The sequence below is a fragment of the Peromyscus maniculatus genome, chromosome 6 (assembly GCF_049852395.1).
Source record: "Peromyscus maniculatus bairdii isolate BWxNUB_F1_BW_parent chromosome 6, HU_Pman_BW_mat_3.1, whole genome shotgun sequence".
In the NCBI taxonomy this organism is placed as follows: domain Eukaryota; kingdom Metazoa; phylum Chordata; class Mammalia; order Rodentia; family Cricetidae; genus Peromyscus; species Peromyscus maniculatus.
Window position 1 is genome coordinate 125,127,528 of NC_134857.1, and position 25,341 is coordinate 125,152,868.

The 25,341-nt window shown below is 39.2% G+C and overlaps 1 protein-coding gene across 1 annotated transcript in view; it reads left to right on the top strand.

Annotated features, from left to right (window-relative positions):
• Positions 1-25,341, top strand: part of Col24a1 (collagen type XXIV alpha 1 chain) — a 274,801-nt gene that overhangs the window by 97,562 nt on the left and 151,898 nt on the right. The window contains exons 20-23 of the mRNA XM_042280059.2: positions 7,407-7,460; positions 17,591-17,644; positions 19,023-19,067; positions 25,070-25,123. Coding sequence (XP_042135993.1) covers positions 7,407-7,460; positions 17,591-17,644; positions 19,023-19,067; positions 25,070-25,123 — 207 coding nt within the window. The remainder of the gene's footprint in view (positions 1-7,406; positions 7,461-17,590; positions 17,645-19,022; positions 19,068-25,069; positions 25,124-25,341) is intronic.

Consider the following 25,341-nt stretch of genomic DNA (forward strand, 5'->3'; position numbering starts at 1 on the left):
ATCTAACTGAGGCAAACCCTGAGGGGCATCATAGACCACATGGCATTGAGTGGCAATATAGTGCATGGTTGTAGAAACTGGAGCTGGTATATTCTTCTCAATGAGGCCTAAATGTATGTCTATGTAGTTCAAAAAGCAATAAATTTATTTGAAAAGGAAAATAAAAGAGAATATGAAGCTGTGGGCCCTAGGTCCATGACTGCTTCCAGCATTATAAATGTACTTTGCTTTGCTGCACAGACACCCTGTCTGACACTAAACTGTTCATGCATGAAAGGAGACTTTTTTTGGGACAAAGTCTTCAGAATGTAGTTCCATGAAGCCAAGACTTTTTCCCAAGAGTGCACTCGGTGATGAGAACAGTGTCTGGTCCCTTCAGTTGTGTTAAAATGGGCAGACTGATGCTCATTAATTAAAACAGCAGAGAATTCCTAATGAGTCAGGTGGATGGCAGATATTGAGTATCTATAAATATATTTTTCTAAATACATGAATAAAATAGTGATCGTGCTGTTATTATCTGTGAAATAATTCAAAACCCGAGCTTCACTGAGTTTTATCTGGGAAGAAGTTCAGGGAAATAAATCTTAAGGTTTTTTTTCCCTCTAAAGGTCTTTTAATCATTCCAAACCTGGGTACCACGACAGCATGATTAACTAAGCCATCCAATCCCAGCTGCCCCCTTGAAGTATAATTGGCATATAACAAATTGCATACATTTAAATTATACAATTCAACTATTTATCCCGGTACGGGGTCTTCTATAGCCTAGGCTCGCCACGAATTCACTGTGTAGCTAAGGATAGCCTCAACTCCATATCTTTCTACCTCCACCTCCTAAGTGCTGAGATTAGCACCTGAAAATTTACATGGTTCAATTTTTGACATAAGAGTAAATCATGAAAACATCATCAAAACCAAGTGAGTGGAGATATAATCCATCTTCAAGCCCCTCATTTTCCTCACTTGCCTTTACAGTCGTTTTCTATCCTTGCATTTCCTCCCAGCCTACTATATTCTATCTGCTTTTTGTCACTATTGATTATGAACTCCTAAATAGCAAGTAACAAACAGGGTGGTTTGTTTTAAAATTGTAAGTTTGGTATAGCTTTGTGTGACCTTTACAAGAATACATGTGGACTTCCTGTCTGGCCTTGTCGGTGCCTTTAAGAGCGATATCACAGATGTGTGGATGCTCTGTGGAACTGGAGACAGATGTGGAGCGATATCACAGATGCATGAACACTCTGTGGAACTGGGGATAGATGCGTGGCATCATAAGGAATTACATTGTCTATTGTTTGAGGACTTTCTCTGCGGGGCTTTCATGATGCTGAACATATGGGAGTCAGCTGCAGTGTGTTTTCTCCTCAAATACATGGAATTGCTCAAAGAAGAAAATATATAATGAGGAGTAATCAATTGCAAAACTTTTCAAAAATCTCATAATGAAAACAATCTGGTTCTGAAGGCATTTTAGGTCTAAAACAGCAAAGGGAGGATGAAAGAGAACCAGATATCTCAATGGGGTCTTTACTTTGCATTTCTCTTGGCAGAAGCCAAGATTTTCTACATGTGGTTTTTCCTGAAGACAGAGAAGCTCCTGCGTTAGCAGCAGCCCCCTGCTCTATGCTTGAGTTTGGTTCCTATAGTTTACTGGGGAAACAACTTTATTACTTTTGCCCTTTCCAATATTTTGTTGGCATTAACTTTTGGATGGCTTATTCTTATTCAGAAAAAGTTGATTTAATCCTTCACTTAATATTTTTACTTCCCTGCTTGGAGTCACTGTTTTTGCTGACATGATGCATGTTTCCTAAAATGCAGAGGAACAAAATCCTATGACTGGATCTCTGCTCAAATCAAACAGCCACTCACAGGACCCCCGCTCTCCTGCTGGGTTTGCTCCTTCTCCTTTGAATATGTAAGGCTGCAATCCTCTCCAGAGAAGCTGTGCTAAGTTTTTGTCTTTGTGCTTAGTTTTGGACAAAGGATAACTTTTGAAACTATGTAACTGTATAATTATCTACACTAGAATTAGTGAGGCTGGGTCATGGAGCAGTTGAGAAAGTGCTTGTGCCGAAAGCTTCAGAACCCGAGTTTGATCTCCAGAACTCATGGAGAATCTCTGGGGCTCCCTGCCAACCTGGTTTACTCTACAGGTTCCAGGCCAATAAGAAATACAATCTCTAAAGAACAGGTGGATGGCACCTGAGGAAGGGTGTGCAAAGGTGTCTGCTGGCCACTCACATGTGCGCAAACATGTGTTTACACTGACACACAAGAGGATCCATTTTTAATTTGGCATCAGTAAAGACTATTAAACATTTCTTTAGTGTACTTTGCACATACCAGCTAACAGACTAGGCTTTACCTAACTTCCTTGTACAAATTCATAATCTACATGTTGCTTTTATCAATTTTATTTTGTGACTATTTTCTTAAATAAAATGCTTCATTCATCTCTACTAGCTTTAAATTTCAAAGCTACTCAGGAGATAAGTACAATCCATATCATACTGTGTTCTGTGTATTTAAAACACAACAGGAGTAGCAAAGTAACATCTATAGGAATTAAACATTTCAATGGCATTTAATAGTCTAAATATCATCTAGAACAATTTTTAACATTTTAAAGTACAATGAAAAATGACAGAAAATCTCATTATCCAAAAACACTTTGTTTTCAAGCTGTGATTATAATCAAGTATACTACTTACCTCAAAAATAAGGTAAAATTTATCCAAATCTAAAGTCTATTGATCTTACCCAAGGACTAATTCAGTGAGTGAATTTTGCCTATTCCAAAGATAGCACACAGTTGCCTACCACACAAACAGTTATGTAAATACCTGCATTGGTTACCTTTCCTGTTGCTATCACAAAAATACTCCAACAAAAGCAACTTATGGAAGAAAGGATAATTTGGGCTCCCAGTGGAAGGATACAGTTCATCATGGCAGAGAAGCCATGGGTGCCATATTGTAACTGCAAAGGCAGAATAATTGTTATGCTCAGCTGGCATCCTCCTTTCTATGGAATCCAGGACCCAGGCCTATGGAATGGTGTTGCCCACAGTGGAGGTTGTTCTCTCCACCTCAGTTAACCTAATCAAGATAAACCTTCACAAGCATGCCCAGAGGCTAACCAAAATATCCCTCACAAGATGTGCTTGGAGTGATGTCTCCTAGGTGATTCCAGATACTGTGAAGTCAATGATCAGTATTATCCATCACAGTACTCAATACTAAATTCCTTAAACAACAACAAAGACTTATTGAGGTATATAATTGGTATGGAATAAAATCCAAATATTTAAACTATTCAATTGAATAATTTTCATTTATGGATAATTTATGCTATCATTATTGAGTCAAAACAACAGATGTATCTACCAAAGCCAGCAATTGTATCTTTATAATTTTTTATTTTTTATTTTTCTTCTATTCTTCCTGCCCTTTTTCTTCATAGGATACCTTTTTCATCACTCTACATTAATCCAATTTTCCAAAGTATTCTTAGAAATGACTCATAGTTTATGCTCTTCTTCTGTCTGGCTTTTTTCACTTAGCATAAGACCCTTGGGGTTCATACAGTTCATTCCATCTTGTGATTGATCTTCATTAACTCAGCCATTAGATTTACTTTTGTTTGTTATTTATCCACTTGTGATTTTTAATTGAAGAAATATAGAGCTTAATAAAAAGCAGAAATATATTAGCCCTATTGGAAAGCTACTCCAAATGTCAATGTGAGCCATAAAATGCCATATATTTACCTTACTAAGAAACTGGTTTTTTGAGCTTTTGGCTACCACTAAGTAAGAAGGCAGTATTTCACTTTTATGATTTCCTAGGAAATGAGTATAATCTGCTAGTGCCTTGGTTCCCAGGTTTTGCTATAAAAATGCATGTGAATTAGTCTCCAGCCTTGAGTGATTAGAGAATAATAAAATTTTGTTTTTACTGGAGAGAACACGGAATCACTCTCTGTACAGCAAACAGATGTGAAGGCTCTGAAAATAGAAGCCACATTTGCACTTATTATTTTTAAAGCTACTTCATTTTTCTGCTTCTCAGTAACAATTTTGATCAGACTTTCTGTTAAGAAAGCACCAGAAGTCAGGCTGTTCCTCCCCCTCCTCCCCCTCTCCTTTCTCCTCCTCCCCTTTCTCCCCTCCCTCTCCTCCCTCTCTTCCTTGCTAAGGTATCCTGCTTTCAAGTGTGATGTAAAGACTTAACAGAAACAGTGAAGCTGTTTGTGGAGGAACATCTTCTGACTTGTTAATATTATTTTAAATTTAAAGCAATGAGTCGGGACATCCTTACCAGGTTTTTTGTTCTTTATTGTAGATTTGTCTGCCACTATGATTTTTAAAAATAAGTTTTGACCCTAAGGATATACTTTAACTTTTTAGTGTGTAAAGTCTCTGACATTTCACTGTTTGGCATACTTATCCATGTCCCATCGTTGGCTTTACAGATTGAGCAGTAAATTTAAACATTAAAAAGTTCCTTTCTGGTCATTATCATTAAAACTCAGCTGATCCAGTTAACTCTGTTTTTTTAATATATTATTTAAATTGTGAGCTTTTTACTTGGGAGTAGTCCAGCTATGAATATTTAAAATAATGAAAATGTTTTTTGGCCAATTTTCTAAGCTTGCCCTGTGGAAAGGAATAGAGTCTTTTTCCTATTAATAATCGTGCTGACATGCTTCTGAGATTTTCAGTAAACTCTTAATTTTGAAACATTTGACTTGCTTAACTCTAGTATGAGGTTTGAGCTGGTGATCTCTTTGTCGTACCTCATGTCTTTTCATGTATACTGTTGATATTTGGACCCACAAAGGGTGCAAGTGCAGGTTCACACATATCAGACACCCCATGTTTAACTGGGATTACCTCACTAATTTTGTCAGTTTTATTGTAAAATAAATCACAACCACAAGAGACTGTACAACAAATGTGTATCACACACCAATTTCAGACAGATTTCCTTGTAAGTACTGTTAGGTTAGAGTAGAATCGCTTGCTGGTACCCAAAGCCTTCTTGAGTCTTTTGTTTTTAAATTTGCTGTGTCTTTCAGTCTCCAAGTTCACTCCCCATTCTTCTCTCCCTTATAATTTAGCTGTGAAGCACCCAGCCACTTGACTTACAGCATCTTCCACAGTCTGTGTTGATTATAGTCCCATGGTGTAGCTTTGCATGTTCCTTGATTTGTGTTTTTCTTGAAAATTGCTGGTCTCATGACAGAGTCTTGATCATATTGAGGTTTCTTTTGCTTGTTTGGGCAAAACAGCAGGTCATCCTGTGTTCTTCCATCAGTAAGAACATGCCTTGTCATCCTTTTGTGTGTGTATGTGTGTGTGAGGTGTTACTGTATGTCTAAAGACAATGCCAAGTCCATGAGATAATTTGAGGGGATGAAAAACAGATTTTCATGCTTTGTCATTTCTTTGTGGGGAGGGCTGGAATACCCTTATCTACTTTGGGAGAAGATTGCATACTCTTACCTACTATTTGGATGAAAGTTGTACAGAATATAAGCAAAGGCAAATGACTGCTTAATTGTTAATTTTTGTTATCATTTTCCAGGTAATGAGTTAGCTTCCCTTTATCTTCTATACATGGTATAGAAGTATTTGAACTTACGAATTTAAATATATTTATTGTGGTTAAATTTAATCCAATTTTTCTCCCCATTGAAAATGATTTCTTTCCCCCAAATATTTGGTTTGTGGAATCCTATCCAAGCTCCTTAAGAGTTATTTTTAAATGACCCTAGTTTCAATGCTTCTGATAGCTTTCTTGATTGCTGGTGTGATAACGTGTTCTGGGGTCATCTGGATAATGGACAAGTCATGAATGTAGCCATGAGGGTGCTCTGAGCCAGTGTTCTGAGTGGTTGTAAATGGAGACCCAGGATGCAAGTAGCCACAGTACATGCTGTCCTCTTTTTCAAAAGAAATAAGTCAGTCACTCAACAATAACAACAGCAACAAAACTTTTAAAAGCAATTACTGCACAGCAGATGTCGTAGTACTTGCTGGGAGTATGAGAGTGGAAAACACATGAAGTACACCCAAGGTGTTTACAATCGGACATGAAAAATAAAACAAGACAAGACACTGTTAACTGTTGTGTGAGAGTTTTAGGAGAAGAGAAAGAGATATTTAAAAGGAGAGTATAAGTCCCTTTGACTTGGAACACCAGGTACTGTTCACTCAAGTAGTGGATGCAGAGTGAGGGAGCACATGGAGTTCAATGAGCAAGTGTTGCAGCAAGAACTAGAAGACAGGTATATTGCTTCAAGGTCAGTAAATATAATCTATTCAAGAGAGAAGGCTTGAAATTAGGTGAATACAATTTTACATATGCATGAATATAAATGCTAGCATAGTTTGCCTGGTTCCTTATGATCAGTTAAAAAAAATCCATATATCTGTGTTAACTATTCCATAACCCTTGGAAATCAAACCTGTGGTAAATCCTGTAGGTACATACCTTTTTTGTCTTTTGCCACAAATGTCCTCCACATAATCCAAAATTTTAATCTGGGATATAAATTGCCAGAGTACACATGTTCTAACTAGAAATGGACTTTCTTCATTGTGACTAAATCAATAAAGGAAAGCCTAGTGATGATGATGTTGTTTGAAATTGAGCATGAGGTACTGTGTTCTAATTCATTATACCAGCAGAAATTTCAACCTCACCATTTTAGAGCAACAGGCCAGGCCTTTCCCCAGCATGGACTTTAGTTAACACTATGATGCATTTCATTTTGGGAACCAAGTGCTAATATAATTTCCAAAGGTGAAATTATGATTCTGATGCAAATACATACACAGATAAAATTTTCTTAAACTAATTAATTAGATAATAAAGAGACAATGTAAAAATATACTTAGAGAAGCTAAGTATAGGCAATCAAGTCAGGGATTGATGATAGATAGGTAGGTTTGACTCAAAGCAGATTGACATCCTATTCATAAGGTGATGATTTTTTACTAGATAGAAGTGGACTGTGTCTGCACGTAACAAAAGTTCATTGTAAGTAAACAGTGAACAGTGAGTCTTACAAAGTGCATTACTTTACTCTTTGGTAGTTCGATGTCTGGTGTGACATTGGAAAGCTGTGTTATTCTTCTCCTTCTCTTAGATAGGACCACAGTGATTTCTTTAAGCCTGGAGACTGTGACTCATTAATAAAGTAAATTTTCTTGTTTTAGGATACCGAGTTTTTATCCTACTGTGGAACAATTGTCTAGTAAACACTGAGTTTTGAAGAATATAAATTGTTTTAACTGGGCATGGGATACAGATAAAGGAGGGTTTTATATGCTTAATAAATTTAAAGTAATTTGCTGTGGAATAAACTCTCTACCTTTTTGTGTCCACCAGGGTTTTCCAGGAGATATTGGGATTCCTGGACAAAATGGACCTGAAGGACCAAAGGTAAAAAATAAATAAAAACCATACTGGATGTAGATACCTAGAATTTTCTCATTTAAATTCATAATGTATGTAGAAAAAGATCTTAAGAATATCAGAATTATCAGTAATTAAGCATTTTGAGTTCAGAATCCAGTCAGTTCTAAATGATTTTCTAAGTTCATTATAGTTACTAGATGGATAATATTTGAAAATCATAGATATCAGTCCAAAGGGTGTTTTAGAGGCAACAAAAATGAGAACATTTCTTAAAAGTCATAGTGGACAGAAAATAGAGAAATTTCTGATGACTGGAACACTTCAATACTGATAAAATGCCCACTCTTACCATATAAGAAAGCTTGTGGTGTCCCAGGGCCTGGATGTAACACAAGGCACCTGGAGAAACCAAAGTGTCCTCACTCCAGTTGCTGCTGCTCTGTGTGTGTACAAGGATGCTGCTCTGGTGTGCACAAGGATGCTGCTCTGGTGTGCACAAGGATGCTGCTCTGGTGTGCATAAGGATACTGCCCTGTGTGTGCACAAGGATGCTGCTCTGGTGTGCATAAGGATACTGCCCTGTGTGTGCACAAGGATGCTGCTCTGGTGTATACAAGGATGCTGCTCTGGTGTGTACAAGGATGCTGCTCTGGTGTGTACAAGGATGCTGCTCTGGTGTGTACAAGGATGCTGCTCTGGTGTGCACAAGGATGCTGCTCTGGTGTGCACAAGGATGCTGCTCTGGTGTGTACAAGGATGCTGCTCTGGTGTGCCCAAGGATACTGCCCTGTGTGTGCACAAGGATGCTGCTCTGTGTGTGCCAGGGATTCAGCATCAAAAGTTTCAGTATCAAGACATGCCCCAGGTACCAGTATCAGGCAGGCTAGGCACCATAAACAAACACATATCAGAAATAGAACTGGAGTGATGAAGTCTGGAATTTGAGGGTAGAGGAGTTGAACTCAAGCTCAAGTGGAAAGTGTTAGGGTACCTGGAGAGAGAAGCAGGGACAGTGAAGGCTGGACAGATGTTAATAACAGCTGTGTCCGTCTGTGTACTGTGCTGTCGGGTGATGCAATGGCATGGTAAATGTTTTACTGAGATTAGATCATTTTAGTTTTACACAATGTTATCAAGTAGACAGTACCCCTTTTTTAAAATGTCATAAATATTAAGATAGTCACTCAAGGGACAGAGAGATCGCTCAGTGGGAATGGTACTTGCCACAAAGTGTGACACCCAGAGCTTAAGCCCCTAAACCTCCTTGGTGAAAGTAAAGGACAGATCCACAAAAGTTTTCTTCCTCCATCCATGTGTTTACCACAGCGTATACAGGAACACATATGTGAATGCAATGAATAAATACTTTGAAATGTAAACAGAAGATATTTACTCAGTCACATAACTGTAAAGTAGCAGAACCAGGGTTGTCACAAAGAGGTAACTACCAAGTCTGGGCTCTTCACCACTGAGCTTGGATCACAGCGTTAGGAGCACTCACGGTCAGGCTGCAGTTTCTACTTTATCTGACAGGCATTGGGGAGTGATCAAAGGTATTTAAGTAGCAAATATACCATCTGCTTCTGTCTTTAAAAGGTAACCCTAAAGTCAATATAAGGGATAGTTTAAACTAGGAAGAAACTGAAGGTAAACGTGTGAACTACAAAAATCTAGACAATGGCCTGGAGGGATCGCTCAGCAGTTGGCTAAGAGCATCTACTGCTCTTACAGAAGACCCAAGTCTGATCCCCAAAACCCATATCAGGTAACTTACAGTGACCCATAACTCTAGCTCCAGGGAAGTCCAGTGCCTCTGGCCTCCTAGGGCAACTGCACCCATGTGTGTGTGTGTGTGTGTGTAAATTTTTTCTTTATTATTATAAGAAATTATAAGGGAGCTAAGGGAGGTGCTGGGCAGGCACTGGATATGCTTTCCTGTCCAAGCCTATAGGTAGAGGAAGGCATGGGGCGGGGCTCCTCAGACTACCTGAGTGTTGGCTGTGGGTCCTGGGCTCTATCTGAGGACTGGGGTGAGTGCATGAGGCTCCTATTTAAGAGATCAGCTTCACCAGACTGGACCAGAGCACAGGACATGCTAGCAGGGATAGGCCTGGAGAAATAATAAAAATTTGAAATAGAACATTTATTCATTTAACAATATTTATTGGGTGACTCCCAAGTGGGAGCTACTGTGCTGGACCCTGAATAGAAAGCCCTAATCTATGTTTTCAAGAACTTTACAGCTGGGCCTGAAGAGGTGGTATTCCAGATAAAGTGCCTGATGCACAAGCAAGAAAATTCAAAAGTTCAAATATCCAACACCCACAGAACAGTCTGGGTATGATAGAGATACCCAGGGCTCATGTTCCAGCCGTTCCAGCCAACTGGCAATCTCCAGGTTCAGTTAGAGACCCTATCTCAAAGAAAAATAAGGTGGGACGTAATAAAGGAAGACACTCAACAACATCATCTGGCCTCTACATGCACACACACTGACACACACACACACACACACACACACACACACACACACATACACACAAAGTGTACAATCCATACAAGCACGGAAACCCTTTTTATAACCACAGTGAAAGGGGTGCATAGTTATAGGACTCGAATCAACATGATGAGTGAGGAGTTTGTGAGGCAGACAAGTGGGTTGTGTGACATTCAGGAAAAGGAAACTTATGAGGGGATGGAGCTGCAGTATTTGGAAAGTATTTAAACAAAATGTCACTCATTATTTATCTGAAATTCAAATGTGACTGTGCATCCTGTGTTTTACCTGGCAACCTCACCTGCCACCCACCAACTTCCCTCTGTGCAGCCATTTTTCACTTCTTTCCGTGGCTGTGAAGTATGCCTCTGCACGTCCATGTCCCACATATGCTTTGCATCAAATCCTCTCTGGAGTTCTGAGCAACATTGTGCCATCAATTAGAACCTTTTACCATTTCTCCTTGACTCAAAATTTCCCCGCTTTACTTTGGAAATCGTTTTCACTGCCAATGTTGTAGCTTAGGCCCTCTTCATTTTTATCCGGGATTAGTGTGGTAGACCTCCAGTTACTCTCCCTGCCTCCAGTCTGGCATTCCTCCAAACCCACAGGGGCGATGCCAAAGGAAAAATCTGTGGAAAGTGTACATCACAGCCTGCCACCACCTGAATCCTTAAGTTATCCGAAGTGCATGTCTGTGAAGACTTGCATGTCTTTCCTCTTAACACACGGTTCTCTACACGCTAACCTTAACTCTGCAGCATACACTCACACTCATCATTGCTTTTCAAAGCATCATTCCTGTCAAACTTTATAGATTAACAAACCATGCTGTACGTGTTCAAATCTCATAGCTGCTTTGATGCTGCTCTTTTATCAGGGTGTAGCCTTCTTTCCTTTACCTTTCATCATCCATCACATACAACACTGGCCAAGTTTACTCAACATCTAAGTTAGCTGTTTTTCCCGTGTTCCTGAAAAACCTCTATCAGGCAATTCTCACCAAGTATTATACCTGATTTTATGCTTGTCTGCCTCTCTGGAGGACTACAGGGTCTTTGAGAGAAGAGGTTGAATGATCTGAAATATGTTACAGTGACTAGAATAAAATGCTAGGAATTTCATAATAGGAACTTGATATGCACTGACCGGGTGATTTGTTGACTAGCTATGGGTAAAAGTTACTTTACAGATACAAAAAGAAACAGAAAAAGAAAACTTGATACCTAAAGGAACATGATAGAAGAAAGAGGAATAAAAAACCAAGACTTTCAGTCGGGTTTCTTGTGGGAACTTTAGTGGGAAAATTAAGTAGGAAACTTGGGAGAATTTGCAGCTCTGGATGAGTATGACAAAATGCTTATTTTGATATATAGAAATTATAGTCATCAGTAAACCAAGATAAAATGTAGAAATAAGAAGGCAAAAGAGATGGGTAATGTAGAGAATGGCATTAAGATGTCTCCTCTCTACTCTAGCCTTTCCCTGCTTAGGAACTTGAACATAAGCATCTTTATTTATTTGTTTGTTATTCACTCACTAGTTCATTGACTCAATCCTTGTTGAGCTGCCTTTTTGTGTTATGTCAGGTATTAAATGTGCAATAATAATAATTGTATAACTACAGTGCCTCTTATGGATCGAGTTCTAATTTGTCAAGGAAGATAAAAAGAAGTTATTACAAACTATAAGAAGTACAATATAAAAGAGTGGTAGAGGCTGGAGAAATAGATCAATAGTTAAGAAAGATGGCTGCCCTTGCAGAGGACCCAGATTCAGTTCACAGCACCTGAATGACAGCTCATGATGGCCTATACCTTCAGTTCCAGGGATCTTACACCCTCTTCTGGCCTCTACAGGTTCCTGCACATATATGGTACAGATAAACTCATGCAGATACACACATCATATAAACACATTAAAAAATAATAAATTATTTAAAAGAGTTGATAGTGTACTGTGAGAGCCTCAAAAGTTGAGCAATAGAGTCTGTCTTTGGAAATTAGGAAATGATCACCGAGCTTAACATGTAAGGATGAATGTCATGCTTATGAAGATCCATATTGCATTTCAGTTCAGGGATCCTGTTTCACGTGTTTGGTGGAGAATAAAAGAACTAAAGTCAGCTAAATTTTTTAATATGGCTACCATGGTCATCTTAAGAAGTTTGTTCTAGGTAGTTCTTCTTACAGTTAAATGTTAAAAGTGGGGGCTGGGGAGCTGGCTCAGAGGGTTAGAGCACTTGCTGCTCCTTCCGAGAACTCAGGTTCAATCCTCAGCACCGACATCAGGTGGCTCACAACCACTTGTAACAGTTTCAGAGAATTTGAAGCCCCCTTTCTGCCTCCTCTGGCATGTGCTCATGGTGCACATACAGAAAAGCAGGCTCACATGCACGCAAGTAAAATAAAGTAATAAAAAAAATGTTAAAAGTAGGTCAGTGGGCCTTCCAGATGGCTCAGCAGGTAAAGGTACCTGACACCAAACATGGATGCCCAAACCCACAAAAGACAGAGCAGACTCCCACAAACACACACACACACACACACACACACACACACACACACACACACACACCTTTTTAAAAAGTTGACCAAAAGGCCTGAAAGCTAGATACTTTAACAAATACCAATGGTTGAATTGACAATGGAAAATTATTGCTTTGGGGAGTATTTTTTCTAAAAGTATTTATTCAATAGACATGAACTTACAGATTCATTAACACAAACAATGTGAGACTAATTGAGTATATATATATATATCACTGAAGTTTAAAACAAATTTTAGGAGGCATGATTTTATTAAAAGAAGCAGAAAGTGTAGTAAATATATATATTTATATTGACTCTGTGTTTTAAGAATGAGAGATCCTCTGTGAGTTTGAGGCCAGCCTGGGCTACCAAGTGAGTTCCAGGAAAGGCACAAAGCTACACAGAGAAACCCTGCCTCGAAAAACCAAAAAAAAAAAAAAAAAAGAAGAAGAAGAAGAATGAGAGATCCTGATTTTATCTATACTCTTGGTCTTTCTCATTTATCTTGAAAATTTTCTAGAAACAGGAAAAATAAAGCCAAATATAGTTACATGATAAGTATGATGTGTTTCTTTCCTGTCATAGACGCATGCTACACTTTCTGTATTTTTATGGCATGTCTTGTCTAGGAAGTGGGAATAATGTAAATTACTAAAGCCATATTGACATAGTCATCACGAAAACCACATGAGTGCTGGAGGGATGGCTCAGGGTCGAAGAGTACTTGTTGCTCTTGCAGAGGACCCAGGTTTTGTACCCAGCACCCATATGGTGGTTCACAACCATGTGTAAGTCTAGTTCCAGGGACTCTGATAACCTTTGTGTCCTTGGTGGGCACCAGGTACACACTTTTGGTGTGCATACATAATGTAGGCAAGCACCTGTAAACATGAAATAAACATAAATAAGTATTTTTAAGAGACGAGAAAACCACGCACACTGTATTTGAAAGAAATAGTTGTCCTATGTTCAATAAAAGGGAGGAGTCTTTCCAGGGAAAGAACTCTGCAGGAGTTTTTTATTTTTTGTTAATTTTCTGCCACTTAACTAAAACCTCAAACTGGGATTGCAAATGTGTGTCAGTTATGGTTCTACTGATTGTGGAGTTTGAGTGCGTGCGTTTGTACATAGATACAAACACTCTTCAGTGAGCCTTCCTGAGACACTCAATTTGGCGAGCTGCTTTCAGGAATAGCATAACATCAGCTAATCCACATCCTCTGCCGGTCCTGTAGAAAGTAGGAGTGTCTGATAAATATCCCCCGCTCTTCAGTAAACAGAGGAATACTGTATCTGTTGCTCCATTGGCTTGTGTTGCTGCTTTGGCTATGGAATTAAGAATGTTGAAACCAGCTGTTACTGTGTCTTGTATTACAGTCCCGATAAGCTTACAGAGGAAGCCCAGTATTTGTGAGATTGTGTTGTGTAATACATGGAAATAGCTCTTGCCTTGACCCACTCTGGTATGTCCTATGTTTATCTGTTTAGGGGAAGTAAGCTTGGTAAGAAAAGATGCATGACTCTAGACCATTCTCATAGATCACCTCAACTCAGCCCTGAACATCTACATTCCACCCACTAAATCAAGATTTTATATACACATTTATTACATTAACCATTCTGTTCTCTAGGCAGTGTTTAGTCAGCCGAGAAACATTTATTGAGCTTGTATATTGGGCAGTTTTTTTTCTGTGTTACTGTTTGTAATATATTAAACAGTAACTAGAAAACAAGATTAAGACATGGTCTTCTCTGTACTAGGAATTTATAATCTTCTAGAAACGTGTCTTCCACATGGGAAAAGTTAAAAGCATAATTACTAGGCAGCATATAAGTAAGTAACTAGGAGTTTTAGAGGAGGAAATAGTCAGTGTGGCCATGGTTTCCTAGAGCCTCACAGTTAAATTGGGAATTGAGTTGAATGGGTTGGATTTAGCCAAGTTGAAACAGAGAGCTTCTATACAATAGTTTCGGTAAGAACACAGCATGGATGACAGAAATCTGTCCTACTTTTTAAAAAAAAGGGTAGAAAACAGATTGTGACAGATACTAAATATAAAAAGTATAAAACTGAGGCATATAAACCCCAAGAGCCTGTAGAAAATGTGTGTGTGTGTGTGTGTGTGTGTGTGTGTGTGTGTGTGTGTGCGCGCGCAAGCATGTGGGTGTGTGCAAAACTCACAGTGTAGACTCTATTTTCTTAACAGCTTAATCGGTTTATAGTATTGTATTACTTAAAGTGTATGTTTACCGTGGTAAGGCAGATCTCCAAAATTTTCTCATCTTGCTTGATTAAAGCACCCATTTTAAAGCAGCTCTTCACTACGTCAGTCCCAGGCAAGGCCAATTTACAACAGACTTCTGTGGTTTTGTGTACTTTATATACCTCATATAAGTTGGATCCCGCAGTATTTGCTGTTCTGTGACTGGCTTATTCCAGTAGCGTAATGTCTTCAAGGTTCATCCATCTTGAAGCATGTGACTTCTAAATATTGAATATTTGTATATAACACCTTTTCTTTACTCAATGGACACTAGAGTAACCAGACCCTTGGCTTTTGTAACTAACATGTCATCAAATATAGACACGCAGATCTCTGAGAGCCTGTTTACGATTCTTTTAAATATATATCCAAAGGTCATTTGCCCACATTTTAGTGGGCTATTTGGGTCTTTGCATTTGAGCTGTAGGAGTCCCTCTTACATTTTGGATTTAAACACAGTATCAGATGTGTGGCTTGCAGACGTTTCCTTCATTCTGCAGGATGCCTTTTCGGCATACTGACCATTATCTTCTTGGCACACAAGCTTTCCGTATGAGATCATCTTACTTCCTTATTGGTTCTTTGGTTACTTGTGCTTTTGTGTCACATCCAAGACATCATTGTCATCAGCCATGTTTTGGTATTTTCTTATTTTCTTCTATAAGAAATATGGCTTGAGATCTCATATTCAAGTCCACAATCCATTTCAGCTTGCTGTAGTGAGGAATTAGATGAGGGCTCTGTTGTTTCCCCAACACTGTTGAAGAGACTACCCTTTTTTCATTGTATAGAGTCTGTACAAAGAAGCCTTCGGCGGGGTTCTTTCTGGGTTTTCTATTCTATTGTCCTAAATCTTCCATGTTCTTATGGTAGTTTGGTGATTTCAGCATCATTGTGCAATGTTTTAAGGTCAGGAAGCGTGATGACTCCAGCTTCATTTTTCTTTCCAAGACTTTGTACTTTGGGGATCCCTTGTGGTCCTGTGTGAGTTTTAGGGTTTTTTTTTTTCTGTTTCTACAAAAGGCAAGTGTAGTTTCACAGTGAAACATTGAATGTGCAGGTCTCCTTCTGTCTCCTGGGCATTTTAACAATATTAAGTCTTCCAACCCAGCAACATCTGATGTCTCGTGGTTTATCTGGGTATCATTATCGGCTCTTCTACTTATTCCATAGTTTCTCTAGAGTCAGAAATCGGGAGTGGGAAGGGCTGTCCCTTGCTCACTGCTAAACCAACCACTGTCTGTAGGGATGTTGAAGAAGGCAACTAAATTCAGTTGCTGTTGCACACTGACCATTATATTCAGGGTTAGAAACATCTAACCTCAAACTACAATGTCAAGAGTGAAAACAAATGTTTCCTTGGGGAAAATTAAAGTGATTTTTTGTCATAAATGTATTAATATTTTGGACCAACATAAAATAGCATATCCTCATTTCCATTACCTAACTCATCTTCTCCTTTTCAAAACAGAAGTCCATTAAACATTGTGTAACTAGCCTAAGTGTGATAGTTTTTTGATTGATAACATTCATATCATAACTTGCAAGAATGCACACTGAAAATAACCAACCATTTTCCATTTCTTATTTACATTAAAGCATAGCCCGGAAAGAGCAAAGTCTACAGAAAGATCTCATATGGTTTGTCACTGATGAATTCCAAAACTAAAAATGCAAGTCACCAGAGCACATTCACTCAATGACTCCATGTAGAAGATTTAAAAAAAAAAAAAAAAACTCTTTGAATTGTTATAGGAATATTATAAGAAATTATGCAAAAATGGAATTCTTAGAAAGGTTTTACATAAAGCTTTTCTGACACATTACATAGTTTCAACAAAACTGCTAAACATAGCTGAAGTTTTCCTTTGTCCCACCTGGCCCACAGTCAGGGCAAATCTCTCTCAACTGCCAGTCCTGCAGCTGCTTGGACCCAAGTAAACACACAGAGGCTTATATTATTTACGAACTATATGGCCATTCGTTCATGCTTATTACTGACTAGCTCTTACACTTAAATTAACCCATAATTCTTATTTATGTTTAGCCACATGGCTTGGTACCTTTTCTCAGTTCTGCCTTCACATCTTACTTCCTCTGTATCTGGCTGGTGACTCCTTTCTCAGTCTTCCTCTTCCCAGAATACTCCTAGTTGCTTGCCGCGCCTATACTTCCTGCCTGACTGCTGGTCAATCAGCATTTTGTTAAATCAGTATACAAGAACATTATCCCACAACAGCTAAAAAAGAATGTCATAGACAATAGATGTTGTATGGTGTTAGGTGAACTGGAAGATCATTTGTATGGTTATTTTGAACAAGTTTTCATTCAGAGAACAATTGTGTTTTAACATGTTTTATTATTAACAAAAGGATTTAATAGTCTTAAAAGTTCTGGTAATAAAGTTCATTTCTTCTGCAAATTGCCCTTCTCAAATTAGCATGTAGGAGTTGACAGTCCCTTTATAGGAATAGCAAATGTTACATTCTACTAGTCTTTTAACAGACTTCTGGGATACTTTATGTAATGTGTACATTTATTGTCAGAATAACAGTTAGGCCAATTGCTTTAAATTAAAAAAAAACAGCTTTGTCTGAAAAGGTGTCTGAAAGCTGAAAAATAAGAAACTGAACTAGTTATTTGAACCTTAACATGTTGTTTAAAAGCAAATTTATTGCATTCCTCAGTTGTCTAGATGCTTTGATTTTTTTGCTCAGCATCCATCGCATCTCATTTTCATAACTCTTAATGGGAAATGAGTGGTACCAAATAGTGTCCCCACCTTTGTGGTAATGTTGGCTGATAAAAACAAACTTCATAGATGTATAATTTTCATCTTCTGTATTTGCATTGATTTTATAGGGACATCTTGGAAGCAGAGGGCCCCCCGGGCCTCCAGGACTCAAAGGAACTCAGGTAAGGAGGAAACCAACATGTAATCTGCACGTTTTTAGTTAGAATTTCCCTTTTTTACTTTTGTGACACTTCAGTTTTTGCTTAATGAAAAGAATTTCCTTAGTGTGAACAATTTTTGCTGTAAAGGATTTCAAGTTATTTATATTGGCACTTATGGGACGGAATTTGGAATCATTTTACACAGTTCTGAACTCATTAGGTGACTTATTTCAGTAATCTTCAATGGAATGCTGAAGAATCTGAACCCAGAATGAAATGTATATGTACCAGAATTCATATTTGCTACTTGTGACTATTTTATATTTGTGACTTAATAAATTATATTTAATTGACTTATGAGTTGAGCAAAACGTCTGTTTATGAACTATATAAGGCATGTGATACTAAGGAAGTCTATACATGTTGTCAAGAGTAGTAACCTAAACCAATAATACCAACTATTCATCTAAAGGTGAAAAAGAGCAATGTATTTCATGAGTGTATTTGGAAATAGAGCATACTTGCTTTTTTTTTCTTGTTAGAAAGTAATGCTGACAAGTTGCTTATCTTTGGATATGTTTATCTCCCACCTCTTTCTACCATTCAGTTTTGACCTTTAGAAGAACGCACAGATATTTACATTTTGTGGCATTATAGCTAATTTGACTCTAAGACGTGGGTGTAAATTAGTTGAGAATACAGTGTTTGACAGTCAGCACCATTTGGGTAGGGTCTGAGGTGCTTTGTAAGCTCCTGTGGGGTAGGATCTGATGTGCTTTTGTGTGTCTAGAGTCTCAGACAAAACTAAAATTTAAAAACTTGTGGTATGATGACACCACCTATAATCCCATCACTTTCAAAGCTGAGGCAGGAGGATCACAAGTTTGAGGCCAGCGCGGGCTATAGAAGAGACTCAATCTTAAAAGAAGAAGCAGCAGGAGGAGGAGGAAGGGAGGGGTAGGGGATGGGTGAATGAATAAAGTATCAAATGGGCCTAGAGCATGTTCTGTATAAGTGATTGTTAAATATGCCATAAATATGTGTGTTGATTTTCATCTGCCAAAAACAGAGTTGCATTTCTGTGTAGCCAACAAATTAGAGACTCCTTTAATGATCTTGGTGATTCTTTTCCTTTACTCTCCTCCACTCCAAATTTCCTGTATATACCATGTGCCATCCACAAATTTAAAAAGTAGTCCAATGGTACATGTCACTTTTGAGGTGATCTAATCACCAAAATATTAAAACATGGGATGTTTGGATTCTAAAATAAGAGAGTCATAGCAAGATTTTTGTTGCATTCCTTAACATGGTTCAGATTCAGAATAAATACAAAGGATAACATTTTCTATATTTAAACACTATTTTAGGCCATGAATTGTTCCGATTTATTTTTAAGGGAGAAGAAGGACCAGTTGGACCCTTTGGAGAACTAGGACCAAGGGCAAGTATCCCAAGAGTGGTTCCCTAAAGCTTGGTGAGGGGGTGCATGCTAATGACTCCAGTACTTAGGGAGGAGGCAAGAAGACCCTAAATACAAGGCCTGCCTGGCTAGCCTCAGGTATACAGTACGACCTGGTCTCAATAGGAGGGTTTGGAAGGAGGAAAAGGAAGGGAGAAATGTTGAAATTATATTATTATCTCAAAAGTTTTAAAGGTTAAAATTTTTAGTTATAGAATTAAACTACAATTTTGGATGAAGCGAAACTACTTTTTCTTGCATGTTTGCTGAAGAAAAACATAATATATACACTCTCAAGGATTAATTAATTAAAATAATTCTGTTACTAAATTAAATTTCTGTTATTAAAATAACAGAGGGCAAAAGTTGGAACCATTATGATCCTAAAATCCCCCAAAATAAAGTAAGCTGCTAACTAGATGTTTCCTGAGATGTATTTTCCCAGGGCTAAGGGCTGACCCCAGGTCCCTGAATAGCTAAGCAAATTCTACCACCTAGCTTAATCCTTGACCCATTGATTATATTATTATCACTTCTCAATTCCCCCCATTGGTTTTATGGTATCAGGAATCATGAAAATTATTTTGAAGGGTTATCAGTAGTACCAAATAAAATAATTTTAGAAACACTTGTGGAAAACTCTGACTTATCAATGTGTCAGTATAGAAATTATAGAAAATTAGTGGGTAGTTGCCCCTACTTGTAATCAGATAGTGCAATCTTGTGATATACAAACTACTGTTTTCTAAGTTTTGGAAATAAATTCAAATGTTTTTGTATACATGACCAAAGCTTGCATTTTAAATAATTAGGATGTATATGCTATATTTAAGAGGCATTTAACTCATGTGACATATGTCTAAGTTTTTTTTTATTTGAGAACATCACAAATTACACATTCTTGAGCTTTGCTTTGTATTTAGGGAGATAGAAATTATTTACTTGTGCCTTTATCTCACAGACACACATGTTGGCTCCATACCACTGAAAAGGAAACATTGTTTTTTGTAAGAAAGAGAACATAACAGCAAAATTATTTGAGACTAGCAAAACTGATCTCATTTAAAATTCACTTCCCTGGAAAACACCAGAACCATACTCTATAATATTCAGTATTATTTCACTTTGTTTGGTTGAGGGTCAATTTGGGAAGTAGGATGGCTATAAGCATATCATATGAATCAGCCCAATATTGAAAACTCTGCAAGATACTATATGAAAATAAGGTTTTCATATTACATTTTCAGGGGTACTCCCACACAAAAAAAGTGTGCTGGAGCTTAAAAGGGGCCATAAGTCATAATGCCACCACCATGGTCCAGAATGGCTTAGTTTCAAGGATTCTAAATGTATTGGCTCCAATGGTACTTATTTACAGTGTAGATTTATTATGATATTATATACTGTCCTGAGATGTTTAAATTAGTTGTACATTGAGAATGAAAATGAATGTTTTCTTTATGGCACTTTCCAATCAGTTTTAATAAAAACAGATTGCTGAAAAATTGTCAATATCAGAAAAATGAAATTATTTCACTCTGAGCTAAATTTCTAATCCTATATTCAGGTGAAAGGCTGAATCTGGTCCGAGAGCAGGAGGAGGGTCAGGTTCAAGTCCAGACAGACCTAGAAGGGTGGAAAGGTCACGTTGGCTGTATCAACATCAGAGGACATAGCCAAGCAGAAGTTCAAGTGATAGTTGCGAGTCCTCTGCTTGTGAGCCCTTCACACACACACACACGCACACGCACACGCACATGCACGCGCACGCGCACGCGCACACGCACACGCACACGCACACACACACCAGTGCTGAGATGGCAGGTTGGAGTGAGGCTGTTCCATCTCAGTGCTAAATGTACTATTTTACGGGGTCCAGGTAATGAAGTTACACCCTTTTCTTGTTCTGGCATGTTCTTATTTCCAATTACAAACTCTTTTTCCCTAGCCAGCATCTTGTATCTTTTGCTCCTTCCTAATGAACATTCCCCCAACCCAAGGGTGCCCATATCTACTCCAGTGTTTCCCATTGCTCCTTATCTTCATCATGACTACACACACACACACACACACACACACACACACACACACACCATCAGGCTTCCAACATTATCCTTTGGTTACATTCTGAATTCTATTCTCTTGCCCGCTTAGTCTTTTGTTTCTGAACTATGATTTCATAACTTCCTCTCTATAAATGTTTACTTCCATGTCATCTTCATCCTTAACCCTCTCCTCCCCCTTCCTCTACAATGGAGTAGTCTCACAATTCTCCACCACTGTCTGCACCCACTCAGTTGCTGATCCATCTGTTTCCACTCTGCCTTTTGTCTCGTTTTGTGGGTGAATAGTCCATTGGTCTTACTACAGTCAGAATTCTCAGTTTCACTTTTCATTTCACCGTGTCCTTTTGGTGATTCAGAACACGCATTCAACAGTTCTTCCCTCCAACTCTCTACTTCCGATATCTTAATCATTTTCCGTCTAGGGGGCTGTTCTTACCAGCATACAGACCTTAAAAATAAAAGTAGAGCATACATGGGTTGCCATCTCTCCCAGGCACTGCTCCATTCCTCTCGTCTCAGGAAAACTCCCTTATATGTGCTTTCGCCGGTTCTTCTCTGTCCACCTGTGTGAGCTCCTGTGTCCATCTGTGTGGGCACCTGTGTCCGCCTGTGTGAGCTCCTGTGTCCGCCTGTGTGAGCACCTGTGTCCACCTGTGTCCACCTGTGTGAGCTCCTGTGTCCGCCTGTGTGGGCTCCTGTGTCCGCCTGTGTGAGCACCTGTGTCCACCTGTGTCCGCCTGTGTGAGCTCCTGTGTCCACCTGTGTGGGCTCCTGTGTCCGCCTGTGTGAGCACCTGTGTCCACCTGTGTCCGCCTGTGTGAGCTCCTGTGTCCACCTGTGTCCGCCTGTGTGAGCTCCTGTGTCCACCTGTGTCCGCCTGTGTCCGCCTGTGTGAGCTCCTGTGTCCGCCTGTGTGAGCTCCTGTGTCCGCCTGTGTGAGCTCCTGTGTCCACCTGTGTGGGCTCCTGTGTCCGCCTGTGTGGGCTCCTGTGTCTGCCTGTGTGAGCTCCTGTGTCCGCCTGTGTGAGCTCCTGTGTCCACCTGTGTCCGCCTGTGTGAGCTCCTGTGTCCGCCTGTGTGAGCTCCTGTGTCTGCCTGTGTGGGCTCCTGTGTTCGCCTGTGTGAGCTCCTGTGTCCGCCTGTGTGGGCTCCTGTGTCTGCCTGTGTGGGCTCCTGTGTCCGCCTGTGTGAGCACCTGTGTCCACCTGTGTCCGCCTGTGTGAGCTCCTGTGTCTGCCTGTGTGGGCTCCTGTGTCCGCCTGTGTGGGCTCCTGTGTCCGCCTGTGTGGGCTCCTGTGTCCACCTGTATGGGCTCCTGTGTCCCCAGCGCCTCTGCACTGATGACAGGTGGATCAGTTGCTTCTGTTACTGAATCCCACAGTCATTTCCCAGCTCTCCGCATCTCATAGTAGTCAATACTCACATCTTTGAGACTTTATAAAAATCAACTCTCTTCTAGAAAACTTTTTATTTATTTACATGACTTTCTTCCTAGATTGCTGACAACAAATTCCCTGTTCTCTTAATTTTATTTCCTATTATCTTAATTTTCAAATTTTTAGAAAATCCCAAGGCTTAGTGTATAGACTTTTATTTTCCAGTAGTCCTCACTGCTTCCTAGACAGGTCCATGTGTCTTAGCAATTGAAATATCATCACTAATGACTTCCAGAACAATATCTTTGGATCAGAACGTTCTATTCTTGATCTCTGTACACAGGTGTCCAACAGCCATATTAACTAAGACATTCAAAATTCAGCTTCTAATTTGCCTTCCAGCCTATTTCAGGGTCCTTCTCATTTCAATTATTCAGTTACTCCAGTTGAAAATATTTAGGTGTCGATGCAAAAACACAGCCATCATCTCAAAAGAAGAAGAGTTTATTTTGAAGCCCAAAGTAAGTGACCACACCCAGGAACACAGATTTGGGATACCTTAAATTCTGTGTTCTGATATAGTAACAGTTCCATGAAGTTCATATGGCAACAGAACAAACTAAATTTTTAATCACAGCACTTGGCAATTACATCTGTGGAAACACTGATTAGATAGGTATGTTCCAGAGAAGCAGGGAAAATGCAGCTATGAGCCTCAGGTATTATCTGACCGCGTTCTCTGCCCTTGGGTTGGTGGAAGCTAGCTCTCTGTACATTCCAAAAGTCTTACCAGGTAGTCATGGAGATGTTAGGTCACATACAGAGGAAGGCTAATTAAAGGGACTGAAAACTGACCCAGGGTATTTGGGCTCTAAACCTGCTGCATTCCAGATCCTCCACTATCACTGACACTCTAATCAGTTAATCATCTGGGCAGACGGTCTAGCTGCAGGTGGGTTTTTTTCCAGGAACTTTATTTTGTAAAAAAAATATTTTTATTTTATAATTAATTTAATTTTACACATCAGCCACAGATTCCCCTGTCCTCCCTTCTCCCACCTCCCAGCCTTCCCCCCCAACCCATCCCCCATTCCCACCTCCTCCAAGGCAAGGTCTCCCCTGGGGAGTCAGCCCAGTCTGGTAGATTCAGTTGAGGCAGGTCCAGTCCCCTCCTCACTACACCAAGGCTGAGCAAAGTGTCTCAGTATAGGCCCTAGGTTCCAAAAAGCCAGCTCATGCACTAAGGACAGGTCCCGGTCCCACTGCCTGGGGACCTCCTAAACAATTCAAGCTAATCAAATGTCTCACTTATCCAGAGGGCCTGGTCCAGTTCCACAGGGCCTCCTCAGCTATTGGTCCAGGAACTTTATTTCACAACATTCATGCTGAATCTTCTCCTTCTCCCTGTGTGAATCATAAGCAGTACCTGAAGCTGTGATGTCATTATCCCGAGTCTTATCATTTCTTTCAGCTGTCTCTGCTGCAACCCTGATCCATACCTCAGCATCCCTCACCGGATTGTTGTAGTAGACTCCCATTTATAGTCTAGCCTTCTGTCCTTGCATCAAGGAGATCCTTTTAAACATAGATTATACTGTATTTCTTCTCAAAGCTCACTTAAGACTTCCTGCCTCTCTCTGAAGAAAAACCAAATACCCTAGTATAATTTATAAGGTCTTATATGACCCAGCTTCTCATTCCCCCATTCTCTTCTTGACTTCATCCTCTGACTCAGTTTCTCCTCCTGCATCTCCACTCCAGCCATGTTGACTCCTCATGGTTGTGCCAGTCTTCCATGTAGTCTTCCTAAAGTACCTTTGCCTGTGCCTGGAATGCTGTTCCTGTAACACCCACATCATTTGCTCCTTTTTAAAATCTGTACTCAAATGCCCCCTTCTCAGTGGGGTCTTCTTCCATAGAAACCCTACAAAAAATTTAAATAAAACTCCCATGAGAGTTGATATCTCCCTTTCCTACTTAATTTATTGTCCTTCATATTTACCACTACCTAATATGTGTGTACATATACATGTATATATATATGCATATGTATACATGCATACATATATTATACATTTAAGATTTTTATCATCCTCACTGAAGTGTAAGCTCTATGGAGGCAGGTGTGTAATGTTCCCTTCATCCTGACAATTGAGATCTATGCATGACTCATTGGAGGCACTCAAGTATTTATAGTATAATTGGCTAATAAATATGATAAGAGAGCATCGAATATTTTGAAGTTATCCATTTTGTAGAACAGAATGCATTTCCAAAACCAGTGGTTCTCAACCTTCCTAATGCTGCAACCCTTTAATACAGTTCCTCATGTTGTGGTGACCCCCAACCACAAAATTATTTTGTCACTACTTCATAACTGTAATTTTGCTACTGTTACGAATCATTATGTAAGTATCTGATATGTGACCCCACAGGGATCACAAACCACAAGCTGAGAACCACTGTCTTAAACCTTAGAACACCTTTATAAGTGATGAGTACTAAATATGTTTTTATGGTTATTGTTCTTTCTTTCTTTTAGGGAAAACCAGGTCGAAAAGGGTATATGGGGGAACCAGGGCCAGAAGGCTTAAAGGTAAAGTGCATGAAGTTTTTGTCAATTTGAAAATATAAAATTTCAAAAGGATAAAGCTGTGACTTTTTTCAAGCAAAATTAATCAGTACAAATTAAATGAGCAAATATCAACTTAGGATGTACCAGTAAGATGTTAAAAACTGTTCAAACAGCAAATTATAAGCTATGTAGCTACATCTGCATTTGCATAGGTGTACAATTTAATAAAGAAATGTTAG